At 36.4% G+C, this 14,154-nt stretch overlaps 1 protein-coding gene across 3 annotated transcripts in view; it reads left to right on the top strand.

Annotated features, from left to right (window-relative positions):
• The window catches only part of LOC123314401 (ATP-binding cassette sub-family F member 3), a 154,975-nt gene that overhangs the window by 137,677 nt on the left and 3,144 nt on the right, over positions 1-14,154 (top strand). For all 3 annotated transcript variants that reach the window (XM_044899684.1, XM_044899685.1, XM_044899686.1), the window contains one exon: positions 9,959-10,139. In XM_044899684.1, the coding sequence (XP_044755619.1) occupies positions 9,959-10,139 (181 nt within the window). The remainder of the gene's footprint in view (positions 1-9,958; positions 10,140-14,154) is intronic.

Genomic DNA, 14,154 nt, shown 5'->3' on the forward strand with positions numbered 1-14,154 from the left:
TATTTATATAATTTATTAATGTATAACTTTCATGCGACTCCTTCAGTTTTGTTTATTTCAATCATAATCTAGCAGTCCGTCCCTGCATGGGCGATGAATCGTATAGCCCCGATTTCTTGCATTCGGACAGTCATTCGGTTCCACCCGCAACTCTTCGTGTCGGTCAGATACGAAGTAAAAGGGCTACGATAAAAGTCGCCCCTATCCGCTTCACTCTAGCCGTTAGCGCATTGACAATCTAGCGTGTGTTCGTATTTGTTTTGAAATCATGGCGGGCAATAGTGTTATATTTTTGTGGGTACGACTAATATCGCTGCTCAATTAGATTCAGCTTACCGGCATAATATTATTAAGCAGAACGAGCAAGTAGATAAGAACAGGTATGTTTTAAAAAGAATTATAAAAAATTTTGCGGTAAACTGGTTTTAAAATTTCATATTTTTATTATTATTCTAAAAGTAGCCCCCTAGTGAACTAGATCACGAGCCGCCACTGATAAAACATCAATGAAAGTAGAGGTATTTTTTTTTACTTTCTGAAAAGTCGTGTTAGAAAAAGCCATAAGTCAAAACCCCCAACGAACCCCACCCTGAAACTAAATGTAAACTGTTGCTTAGAAATTTCATCAAAACTTACCAAAAAATTAGCTGCTTCTGGCTGCAACTTTGGTTTTGGGGATGATGTTGGTTCTTGTTTAGGATATTTTTTTTTCTTTTGAATAAGGCGACTAATCGATTCCAAATAAATAAACGAAAATTCGTGTCAAGTGTTACTTCGATATTTCAATTCTATCCTCACCACCCCACACCCCCAAACCCGTAAACAAAAAAAAATGGCGATTGTAAAATTTGTGGGAAATATTTATTTTTTTTATTAGTTTCACATTTTGATTTCGAATTCTTAATCAGCATCCCCGAAAACCCCTGAGTACAAACTTTTACCCGAATTGAATACGATTCCGAAAAAAATTTCCGCCATATTGGATCCACCATTTTTTTTCTACATTTCGAGTTCGAATTCGTAATTAGCGACCCCAAAAACCCCCGAGTACAGACATTTACCCGAATTGAGTACGTTTTCGTAAACATTTCCGCCATTTTGGATCCGCCATTTTGTTTTCCACTTTTTGTCTTCAAATTCGTAATCAGCGACACCGAAAACCCCTAAATACAGACTTCCACCCGAATCGAAAACGTATTTGACTTTTGGCCAGCTTTTCGGGGTTTCGGACCACTGTGCGACAAGCCGTATTTTGGAATCCGTATGTTCAATGACTTGGGAATAAATATTTAACAAAATCAGCTAGAAAAAGTGTTTTTAATTATGTAATTTCATGTTCATGGTTTTTTTTTCTTCTTTTTTGCAGAAGTAGAAGGGTTGGAAAGAAATTGCAACATTATAGTAACTATCGTTTCTATTTCGTAGAAAATTTTTCCAGGAACCCAATTATTGTATGGTAGGGAAAATATACTTCTGTTCACAGAAAAAATACTCTCTATCTGATGTGTAACATTTCATTTCCTTGTGAGGTCATATGGTTCATCAAAAGACAATCGACTATTCATGTTCCTATTGTCCTGTGGAAAACTGTTAATATAACTTGTGTATGTGAATTGATTTTAAAAAAACTTAGGCTCGATTTGATGAGCATTAATCTCCTAGATAGATTGAAATAACTCATTAAATGTTAAATTGAAAACCAATGGGCGTTATGTCACGAAACCTCAATACTATAGCATTCGATGCTATTTTGCATATTTCAATTCTAAAAATTGAAACAAAAACGTGTCCGCGTGCGTTCGTCTTCTCCCATCTGACCATTCAAAAGACATCACCCCTACGCGTGTTCATCGAATACATTTTTAGCCGTTTCGTACTGGGTAATGTGCACATCAGCCGTCTAAAGATGAAATTCCCTGACGCAGATGAATACTTTATCGAACCTTAGCCGGTCACCGAAGATAAAACTAAGTTTAGCCGTAACATGTATAAACACATTAGTTTTTGTTTCAGTCAATAAAGACCTAGTAGTTTGGATTTTACAGCCCCGTGAACATTCAATTCCTGACGGGAGCGGTAAGCCTCTGTGTGACGTCATAGTGAAACACTTTTCGCGCGCTCACTCCTGTACCAATCCGCAGATGTGAACGCACTTCGTTCCATAGTGGATTGTTTAGTCGTTCAGTGTGTTCTGCTTCGTATTCACATTATTTATACTGATACTCTTCAAGTTTATATTCAATACCATGCATGAAGGATTTGAAAAGGGGCAATCAGATAATATACCTAAGATAGACTAAAACAGGGTCTAAAGTCCGTTTGCAACAGCCGAGAATTCTCTAGAGAATTCATGCACCGTGAATTCTTTACCGTCACATACGCACTTTCGGTAGAATTCACTGTTCAGTTGCATACAAAATAATCTCTGCCGTTTTCTTACCATAATTTGGTAGAGAATTCTGCAGAGAATTCTCGGCTGTTACAAACGGGCTTTAGTTGAGAAAAATGAGAATATTCTCTTTAAATTTTTTCAAATACAGACTTCCTAGAGCTGACATCAAAACTTTTGTATCATAACATTTCACAAAATCATTTGACAGAATATATAGAATAGTTGTTAACTAGAACCAGAACAAAACTTGACCGAAACCATTGAGTATTAAACCCACCTAGAGGAACAACGCGGTTCAGAGAAATGAATCCAAAATAAGTTGTAGTTCCTTCTCCGGTTTGTAGGGGCGCAGCTGTGCCTCGGAGAACTGAAATTTTTCACCCTAGCATCTGGCGGTGGGTGACTGAACTATTAGGCGATGTTTCATGAATAGGCTAGAAGTTGAGTTGATGATGTTCAGGTGGGCTGACCAGATTATCCCCAGTTCAATGACGGACGGACCTGGGGAATGTGTATATTTATACAGGGTCTTTTACGAGGAACCTCACCCATATTTATACGGGAAACTACTGAACGTATTTTCATGAAATTCAGCACCTATAAGTATTTCACGATGCTGATGAAATCTAAAATATTTTCAAGGCATGAGCACCTCCGGTTTTTCCGAAAATGACGTCAACTTCCGTTTTTCAAATTAGAACACCATTTTTTTATTGCAGAAATAGATTCCTTAGAAAATTTCAAGTTATTTTGATGTAACATTTTTCAGTTTTGGTTGGAAAATTCTCTCTGAGCGGGAAAATTCGAAAAAAAATCGAAAATAGAGCTCCGCTGAAACAAGAATAACTTCGAGGTTTTTGGATGGAAAATTTTCATTTTTGGGATTTTTCAAGATGTAAGATTGATGTATCCACTTTAAAAATCGAAATCGCGATTCATGATACAGGGGGTGAAAAAATCGCTTTCAAAGTTAGGGATGACAAAATCGTGAAAAATCAATTTTTTCAAATTAGAACCCCATTTTTTTATGGCAGATATTGAATCTACGTTAAAAAATAATGTGAGTGTATGTATCACACCCTTGCCCTAAAATGGATATTTTCTGAGTTATTCACAAAAAACTGTTTTTCGTCTTGAATTTTCAGCTATTTCTTTTCCCTTCACGCCAAAAAGATGAAATTTTCAGGAACTGTTATTTGAACCCTGCTGTAGATTTTTCACCCCTTCTTGAAACCGACTTCAAGTTACTATAAGGAGAACCATGGCAAACTCTGGCAGTTATAACTAGAGAAGATGCTCAAAGTTTTGACCGTTAATTTCTAGACATTTATTTATACGTCTCAGGAATGCTTCGTGCGTTGCTCTTCTTATTTCATCGGGAGGATGAGATCTGCAAAAGTGTTTAAAAACCAAATTGAGTTTCAAAACTATGAATCTAAAAATCTAAACAAACCTGAACGCATTTCTGACTCGTTCTATGCAGTCCTCTTTATCAGTCAGGGGAGTTGAGTAGACAATATTTTTTATCCTACCCCAAACATAATAGTCTAAAGGAGTTAAATCGGGAGAACGTGGTGGCCAAAGGTGTGGACCATTGTTCGCCAACCATCGATCTTCAAATAGCCTGTAGATACCTGTTGATACCATAAGTCATTATGGTTCTGTACTAGCGGCTCAATTATTTGAGTCAATATGTCAGAATATCTATCTCCTAAGGGAGAACATTCTTTAAATAATGCAAACATGTGTAGTGTTCTATCTTACCAGTTAAAGTCCCATCATAAATGTGAACATCGAGAATTGCATTATTTTTGATGGCGCAAAAAACATTGAAACTCCAGGTCTCTTGAAAGTTCCATTGTCTGAAGTGGTGGTTGTTCTCTTCATCCCAATAATGACTGTTATGCCTATTGAAAGAACCATTCTTAGTGAATTTAGATTCATCTGTCCAAATTATACAGTCCAAAAAGTTTTCATTCTCTTGAAATCGAATCATCATAGCTTCGCAAAACTCTGTTCTCCTGACGAAATCAGTTTCCTTCAAATGCTGTACCCTATTGAATTTATATGGGTGCATTTTATGTTTTTTTAATATTCTCCAAACACTCGATTGAGATAATCCTAGATCAATCTCGGCATCTTTGAGAGAATTTTGAGGATTCACACGAAAATATGCAAGAACTGTAATTTCGTTGTTCTCATCTTCTACTACACTTTTTTCTCTGCGTATAGTTTTCTTAACGAAAGATCCGACATTTCTCAAGTTTGTCATGGTTCTGTTAATGGCTCGGTTAATGGTATCTCTCGTTGATCTGGGTCGGTCAGGAAACCTCTCAATGAACAGTCGAATCGTTCTATCTACAACTTTATTACATTCTCCATGAAGTAGAATGAGATTTAAATAATCTTCATTGGTAAAATTAGGCATAGTGATCGATTTTATAACTTAATACGAATTATCACCAAATTAATAGTAAACACAAAATGCTACTGAATAAAGAGGAATTTGGCAGATGTAATTAATGATATCTATCATAAAAAAAAATGTAAAACATGGTAAGTTTTTGCATATGGTTCATAAGGAATTATTTATTTATCACTGGAGAGAAAACCGATGGCCGATTAGTTGAAATAAAGAGGTTTCCGATATAAATTCGAATCAAAATTCGCCATCTATTTAGGAACAACCTGTAACTTTTTTCTCTTGCATATTAGGGTAGTAAAATCTAAAACATGGTTTAAGTAACAGTTCCTGAAAATTTCATCTTCTTGGCGTGAAGGGAAAAGAAATAGCTGAAAATTCAAGACGAAAAACAGTTTTTGTGAATAACTCAGAAAATATCCACTTTAGGGCAAGGGGTGTGATGCATACACTCACATTATTTTTTTACGTAGATTCAATATCTGCCATAAAAAAATGGGGTTCTAATTTGAAAAAATTAATTTTTCACGATTTTGTCATCCCTAACTTTGAAAGCGATTTTTTCACCCCCTGTATCATGAATCGCGATTTCAATTTTTAATGTGGATACATCAATCTTACATCTTGAAAAATCCCAAAAATGAAAATTTTCCATCCAAAAACCTCGAAGTTATTCTTGTGTCAGCGGAGCTCTATTTTCGATTTTTTTTTCGAATTTTCCCGCTTAGAGAGAATTTTCCAACCAAAACTGAAAAATGTTACATCAAAATAACTTGAAATTCTCTAAGGAATCTATTTCTGCAATAAAAAATATGGTGTTCTAATTTGAAACATGGAAGTTGACGTCATTTCCGGAAAAACCGGAGGTGCTCATGCCTTGAAAATATTTTATATTTCATCAGCATTTGAAAGGTATAGCATCATTGTCGTTACCTTGATGACCTACTCGACATGGCAACAATAGGTCAAGAGTTGTTCTAACTTTCCTACCGAGGAGCACTTCTGCTGGAGATGTTCCATTTGGCGTATAACGGCTTAGTGTAGTTCGGTAAGTCGCTAAAAATGTCTGAATCTGTTGTCGAAATGGTTGTCCGGCCTTTCAATTTTTCTCAATGCTCGTTTGAGAGTATCGACAAACCTTTCCACTTGACCATTGGATTGCGGGTGGTAGGGTGATGTCCTTATGTGATCGATTCCATTTTGTTTGCAAAATATTTGAAAACTTTGACTGCAAAATTGACTTGCATTATCGGAAACAAGAATTTGGGGATTTCCGAATTTTGCAAAAATTTCTTCTAATGTTCTGGTGATGAATGCAGTTGTCGTAGTTTTCCTGTTCACTATTTCTGGCCATTTCGAATAAGCATCAACATTAATCATAAAGGAATCTCCTTTAATTGGTCCTGCAAAATCTATATGAAGTCGTTGCCAGGGTCCTTCCGGTGTAGTTCATGGCGAAAGTGGAATTCTCGGGGGAGATTTTGCCACTTCAGCACAACTTGAACATTTTCTGACGATCTTGAATATCTGCATCAATATTTCTCCTTGCAAGGGATTTCATTCTCTCTTGTCCTGGAGGACCTTTATGTAATCGGGGCAGAATACGACGCTCGAAAATTTCTGGAACTACCACACGTTCTGCGAACATCAAACATCCATCAACGACCGAAAGGTTATCTCTTCTATCGTAGAATGATTTGAGTTCTTTATTCAATTCAACATTTCTTGGCCAGGTATTCTTTTGAAGCTTCCTGCATTTGGAAGTTTCTTTTTGAATCATCCTGTGAGTAACTGGAAGTGCATCAATGGCAATATTCAGAACCTGAAGGACCTCTGCTTCAATTCTTATTGAAGAAATTATACATGTATGTATATTCCTCATCTTGAACTGCATCGAAGTTGATTAGCCTTGAAAGTATATCAGCGTGTCCAAAATTTTCTGTTTTAACATATTCGATTTCAAAATAGTATGCTTTCAGAATAAGAGCATACCGTTGCAACCGATTTGCTATATGCACAGGAATGCCTTTTTTTGAGCCAAATATTGCAAGTAATGGCTTGTGATCAATTTGAAAAATCACACGGCGACCATATATCATACGATGGAACTTTTTCGCTGCAAATACTAGTGCAAGAGCCTCTTTTTCTATCTGGCTGTACTTTTTTTCTGTGTCTGTGAGCGATCTGGAAGCATGATAGATTGCTTTCATAGATCCATCTTGGAATTTATGGAATATGCAAGAGCCAATACCACTATTAGAGGCATCTGCTGCTACTGCAATGGGAAGTTCTGGGTTGTAGTGAGTCAATAGGAGATTTGATTGTAAAATTTCCATAATTTTGTCGAAAGATTGCTGACAATCACTACTCCATTTCCATTTTACATTTTTCTTCAATAATTGGTAGAACGGTTTCCGAAGTTCGTGCATATTCCTTACAAATTTTCCGTAATAATTAATTGCTCCTAGATAAGAACGTAGTGCAGATATATCGTGTAGTGGGGGCATATGGATAACTGCTTCAATCCTTGAAGGATCGGGCTTTATTCCGTGTTGATTGATAATATTTCCCAAATATTTGATTTCGGGTATATTGAACTTACATTTTTGAATCTTGAGATGAAACCCGAATTCACGAAATCCTCTGTAAAATTTTCAGCAAATTCCGTTGATGGTCTTCTATATTCTTTCCAGAAATGATGATGTCATCAATATATGCTGCTGTTCCTTCCAATCCTGATATCATCGTTTCGATAATTTGCTGAAACAATGTTGGAGCTACTTTGATTCCAAATGGAAGCCTATTGTAAGAAAATAAGCCTTTATGAGTATTGATTGTGAGGTACTTCCTTGTATTTTCCTGGACCTCAATTTGTTAAAATGCATCAAACAAGTCAATAACGCTGAATATTCTTGAATTGGCTAATTTCGAAAAAATATCATCCAAGGTGGGAAGAGGGAATTGATGAAGAGCATCATTCAACCCTGTCGAATAATCTCTACAGATACGTAAACTCCCATTTGCCTTTTTCCTTACTACAATAGGTGCAGCCCATTCAAAATAATCAACTGGAGATTCAGTTCTTCTTCAATTTGTGCCTGTGCAGCGTGAGCCACTGGTCGTTTTGGACGAAAAACTGGCTTAGTTTCTCGCGAAACATGCAATTCCACCTTCATTTTTTTGCAAAGACCAAGTCTATCATCAAATATAGCAGGAAATTTCTCCTGTAATTCTTGAACATTTTGTAGATTACTATTCGGAATTAAGGGTAACATATCTTTTTTTGACACAGACGTCACATTACAAATAGAGTTCAGTGGAATGTCCCACAATCCAAACACCGTGATCCAATCGATTCCCAACAAATTGAGATTCTTCACTGGACTAACATAGCATTTTCCTGAATATGATTGATTGTTATAGGCTATGTTGCATTTGAGTTCTGAAATGAGAGGAATTTGTTGACCGCTTGCATTTTTGACTAAATTTTTCGTTGGGAAACATTGAAGCTCATTCAAATTTTATTTCAGAATTCAAATGCAACATAGCCTATAACAATCAATCATATTCAGGAAAATGCGTGGTAGGGCTTTCATTCTACAGAAGCGCATTTTGCGCATGATGTACAATTTATCCCCGCGTATGTCATGCAGACCTTCGTTTGTTGGAAATGGCATTACTTTGTGTTGTATTTTCATCCTGAAATCCCTTTTGTATGTGAAGGAGAACGAAAAAAATATCATTCAATTATCCAGCTTTCATGATTACAACACCAGAAGTGAGGAAAAATTATATATCCCCCAGCACAAAACCGCTCAGTTCGAGATGTCCCCTACTTACTTTTCAATCATCTACCATTAGAAATGAGATCTCTCAATTATAATAAATTCAAGAAGAAAGTTAAAAGCTTGTTATTAAGTAGATGTTCTTACACTGCCAAAGAATACTATGATGATTGTATCACTGATTAACTGCACTATCGTTTACTTCTCTAATTTGACTTGTCCTATACATGTATGTACATGTCCTAAAGGATGAATAAATGATTATGATTAATCACAGCTTCCAACAAAAGGAAAATATACTTATAAGAAGTTTGAGAAGAAAAACATTATGAAAATAACAAATATTCTTTTGAGCAACACCTTACTATATCAGAAAGGTGGTTAATAACTACAAACTTAAGCGGGATCAGATTTGCTTTTTAAATAGTAATAGCAACGTCAATACAAGAGCTAATACAACTAACAGCATACACATTAGCTCACAACCAGAGGTGACTGCAAGGTCAAAGTATTTCAAGCTCGTGTTCTTCCTTGGATTGTCCTACAAATTACATAATATATTCAAAGAGTTTGGCAGCACGACATCCTTGATTTTGTGTACCCCATTCATAGACTGACAGTTACAGAGAAAGGGACCAAGTATGTTTGTATGAAGCTTTTTGATAGATTACCTCTACGTTTCAAGCAAATGGACAACAAATATGTTTTCAAAAGGAAATTACGTACTGTCAATTAAGCTGGAGCCTTACATAGTGGTGGAGTAAATGCTTCTTTGTAATTACTGAGCGAAATTTCTGTATTTTTCTTATTTTGACTGTATGTTATTCTGATGATATATATGTATATGTGTTTAAATGTATTGGCTTTTCGAAATAAACATTGAATGAATAAATAAATAAATATGAATGATACGGTCAATCATCGTTCAGACACACAGGGTCTCAATATTATTTACTGTTTTTTGTTGAACATATTCAAGGAACGTATATCACCGTACGAATCACATGTTATTTCATTATTGCTAGGTTGAATCCGTTTTAGTTTATATTAGTCTGTAATTTTGTTTGATTTATTTATTCTCGCCCTGTGTCTCCACGTTATTCACCTATTTTTTCATACAACTCATTTTTTCCAATATTTATTCAGAGTAAGCCTGCTGAAAATGTAAGATATTTTGTTTGGTCTTATTGTGCGTACTATCTCCTATCAGTCCCGATGAAGTCTGAAAATTCAGACGAAACGTCGACGAATAAAGTTTTGTTTCTCTGTTTTGATTTGTTCTCGTTCCAGTAAAACCCACTGTATATTATATTATATCGTACATGACAGGAAAAACTGATAAATCTATTCTTCTTGTAGGTTGGTGATAATGGCGCCGGTAAAACAACACTTCTTAAAATCATCATGGATATATTACCACCAAGTTCTGGTACATGTAATGTGCACCGTAACTTGAAATTTGGATATTTCAGTCAGCATCATGTGGACCAATTAGATATGACTGTCAATTCTGTTGAACTCCTGCAGCAAGCATTTCCTGGTAAGTTGGAACATCAAATCACGTCAATTTTCACCATCGCAATAGTTGATGGTGATTTTCTATCTATTGTGCCTAAGGTGGCATAAGAACACAGTAAAAAACTTACACAGAGCACAACTGGTGAAAAAGAAACTCGTACAAGCTACAAAGGGGGGGTAGGTACTTCGGTACCTACGCAGAATCAGGATAATATGATATGATTGTATTATGAGGCATCGTTAATATAATTGAATATTGTCGAAAATATATCTTCCCAACAATTCCTGTAAATTTGTTGAAATAACTAATAACAATTTTTTCGAATTGTCTTAAAATATTGATAAAAAATTGATTCCCAGGTACCGTCAGGAATAGTGGCGATAATATAGGTTCGTGAAGTTGGCGAAAAGCTGGATCCACTAATTCTGAAACTGTGTCAAATATTCAAAACCTGATTAGAGCCTATTAGTGCCGTATAAAATATTCATTTCATCATTGTAGTTTTTGAGAAATTGACAAATTGTTAGTGCTGACTCCACGCTCTGCACACATTTTCACATCACAATAAAATTAATACTCATTGGCCGCAAAGAGTTTGCGACCAATTTCAGATGATAATTATTGCGGATATTGAACAACTGAACTGCTGAAAATGCTATTACTTACCCCGGGCTTAAGAATGAACCTGGCGATTCTCCACTGGTCTGGTAGCAGAAAGAGGATCCCAAAGGGAAAGAAAACAGGGACTCACCTTCCTTCTGCACCGACTTCGTGGTTCTCACTACGCACGGCGACGATACGAATGTTATTATCGTGATTGACAGACGACAAAGTTTCTCTTCCTCCCAATCGGGAGCGACTGGGTCAACAAACGTCTGACAAACCGGAGTCGGGCAACCCAATTCACGCTCGAAAAAATATACTAATATTTAGTTCTTAATTAGTGCCTATTAGTGCTTTTAGAACCAATGGAAAAAATGAACCGTTTTCATAAAATACGACTTTAAGCTTGTAATTTCATGAAATTTTCGTTGCATTAATTAGTGCCGTTATAAAGGCTGCGAAATCATTTTCAGTTCAACTCGGTTGTGTTTTGGGCAAATGTGAATTTAGCGAAAAGTTGAAAGCACCAATGCTTAAACAATGTCAAATATTTAGTGCCTAATTAGTGCCGTATGAATCTTTGACAGCACCATTCCATTATAGTTTTTGAGTTACACGCGATTATGTTTTAATACCGCTTCGCTATCTATCGATAGGTATGCGAGTCTTTCTGTGTAACAGATTCGGCGTCATTGCGTCATTCTATTATTAGAGAGATATGGAAGAAGCGTATAACGCCGACGTACGCTAATAACGTTATGCGGTAATGGAATAACGATTTGCGCTATCTGGCTAAGATTTTAGTCGTATGGAAGATACGAATTTACGTTATTAGCGTAAGCAACAGATGATCGGTAAATGTCAAAGGTCGATAGGTTATGCTTTTTGGGTTGATTTTATGCTGTTTTTGCGTATTATGTGCGTTTATATGGATGCATATCTACAGGAATTTTTTTGTGGAGGTAGATTAAACTGTATTGAAAAATACCTGGTCACAGTGATGCTTTCATAATTTTGAACTTCATGGACATGGACCTATAAGTGGCCACTATAGTAACCAAGAAAAATTGGAATATCATCTCTAGGAGATGTAGAGATAACGTAGAATTATTTGTGTACTGCTTTACTGCCATCAAGCCATAAGCCAATGTCCAATCTAGATGTTTCTACTTTTATGAGTCTTAATAAAAAAGCACGAATTGAACCCTTGTATTTCCTATTGAAAACAAGTTACATAGTTCATAATCATCGATATGGGATTGAAATAGGTACTCAGAATTAAACACTAGGATGGAAATTTCTATTTTCATTCGACTCTTTCTTTCATGTGACCTATTAATTGAAGATATACACTTTTACCTTTGGTTATTAGATTATTCTTGAGGAACTCATTTAGTCTCTTCTGCTACTATTCTCAAAAAAAAAAATCGATTCAATGTCAATTAAGAGACCCCTGTTTCAAAACATAACCTATTTCTGTCAAAACAAATGGAAAAATAGAAGTGCGCAAGGCAAGAAAACATCGTTAATTACGATAACGTGCTACGTTATCCACCCGTAAATTACGGGATGCGGTAACATTAATACCGCCCGTTATTCTGAAAATGGATATACGCATGCGTCATAACGTTAATAGCGCTTGACGTTATTACCGAATGACGTTACAGATGCTTCCATATCTGTCTATTGCCTGAAGCGGCTCACAGATATCCGACTTGGTTCGCTAAATTCGATATCGAAGAATGAAACTGATTGAAGTGGCCACAAAACCATTTTCTGAAATATTTAGATATTGATTACATTTTTATTCGTTATCAATAACCAGGATACTAGTTATGAGTTCTCTACTCATGGGAAGGAATCGATCGGATCGATTCGGAATTATCCGTCTGGCTTTTTGAGCGATATTGAGTTGTTTATTACCCCTTTTGTCATGACCTTTTGCTTTTGTATTCTGAGTGCTGTGGGATTAGAAGTGATATTATCACAAAATTTAATGAAAGTTCTACAAAGCATGTAAACTCTGTCAAAGTGAATATCACAGAGATGCGAGATTTGATTGAATTCAGAACAAATCATATACACAGGTGACTGTAACAATATATTTGTTCTGGGCGTAGCAAGGTTGAACAAGCGTACGGGTCTAGAACTTGGGCGTCGTACATGAAATCCTACTCTAGCTAGTAGATGTGCCATTCAAGAGTTCATGCAATTTATGCAACAAAACTGCATGATCTTACTTGAAAAACCTTCCAGAGAAGGCCTCCATGTGATGTCTATGGCACCCGTATATTGGGTTCCAAACAATGCATCCAAACTCCAGTTTGCTCCTCACAAATGCATTGAACAGCAAAATCATGGTTAATAGCAGAAAAATATCTGCTATTAAGCACGATGAATCCATACATTCTTGGCGTCGCCGTCGTACCAAGTAAATGATTAACAGGAGGAACAAAGGTAAATCTTTGATCAAAAACAATGCCAAGATCCCTTATTTCCGTTTTTCTGCTCAGGACGCTGCCATCAAGACTATAACTATACAGTAGATAGGTGTACGTGACATTGCATTTAGAAATGCACACCACACCACACCAAATCAACAATGAGTCCAAAGCACGCTGCAGGAAACACAATATTCAATAGAGCCTATATCACAAAAGATTTTAAAATCGTCCGCATAAGCCCATGCACGAATAGGATAAATTAGATGCATACTCACTTGTTCAAACTTCCGAGAGTGGACAAGTAGAGTCGAAGGCCTGCAAAATTCCCTGATCGACTCTTTGTTCCAGATCGTAGTGCAAGTGGTTTGCCCTATTAATTTCGAACTGTTATAAGTTTTTCTTCAGATGGATCTCAATGGTAGACCAGTTCCTGTCCTGTTATTCTATATGCGATTATCGTATGGTCAGAGATTTAGGGTTTGGTCATCATTTTCCAAGCTATAACACTTTTTTTGGAAGCTGCGTTGATCATTTTCACGTCCAGAATCCCCCTTTTCTTGCACTAGTGACAGAACCAGGTGTTGTCCCCACGTTCTTGAGATAGTTCTTCATCCTGCTTTTACAGCGTCTATTAACAAAAGAGATGAGCTTTAAGAGGCTCGTACTGTTCATGGGTCTTGATGAAACCAAGTGACCCGAGCAATACTGCTTTCTGCATTTCCCACGCCAATTCCTAGAGAACTCTGGGTTCTTTAGGCCGGAATAATCTCCAATTCAGTAACGTAGTTAGTTCTCAAATCCAAAAATTCTTCAATCAGAACAACCATTCAAACTTTATGCACTGGGTATGGAGCCCCCATTTCGAACATAGATCCTTTGTATTTTTCACTTTTCCGTTTTTCGTTCACTACCACATTATTTTCGGCAGCGAAGGGAATACGACGACAAACAATTCTTTGAGCTCTTTTTCTGTCAGAACTTTATCGAGC

Source organism: Coccinella septempunctata, chromosome 5 (assembly GCF_907165205.1).
Source record: "Coccinella septempunctata chromosome 5, icCocSept1.1, whole genome shotgun sequence".
In the NCBI taxonomy this organism is placed as follows: domain Eukaryota; kingdom Metazoa; phylum Arthropoda; class Insecta; order Coleoptera; family Coccinellidae; genus Coccinella; species Coccinella septempunctata.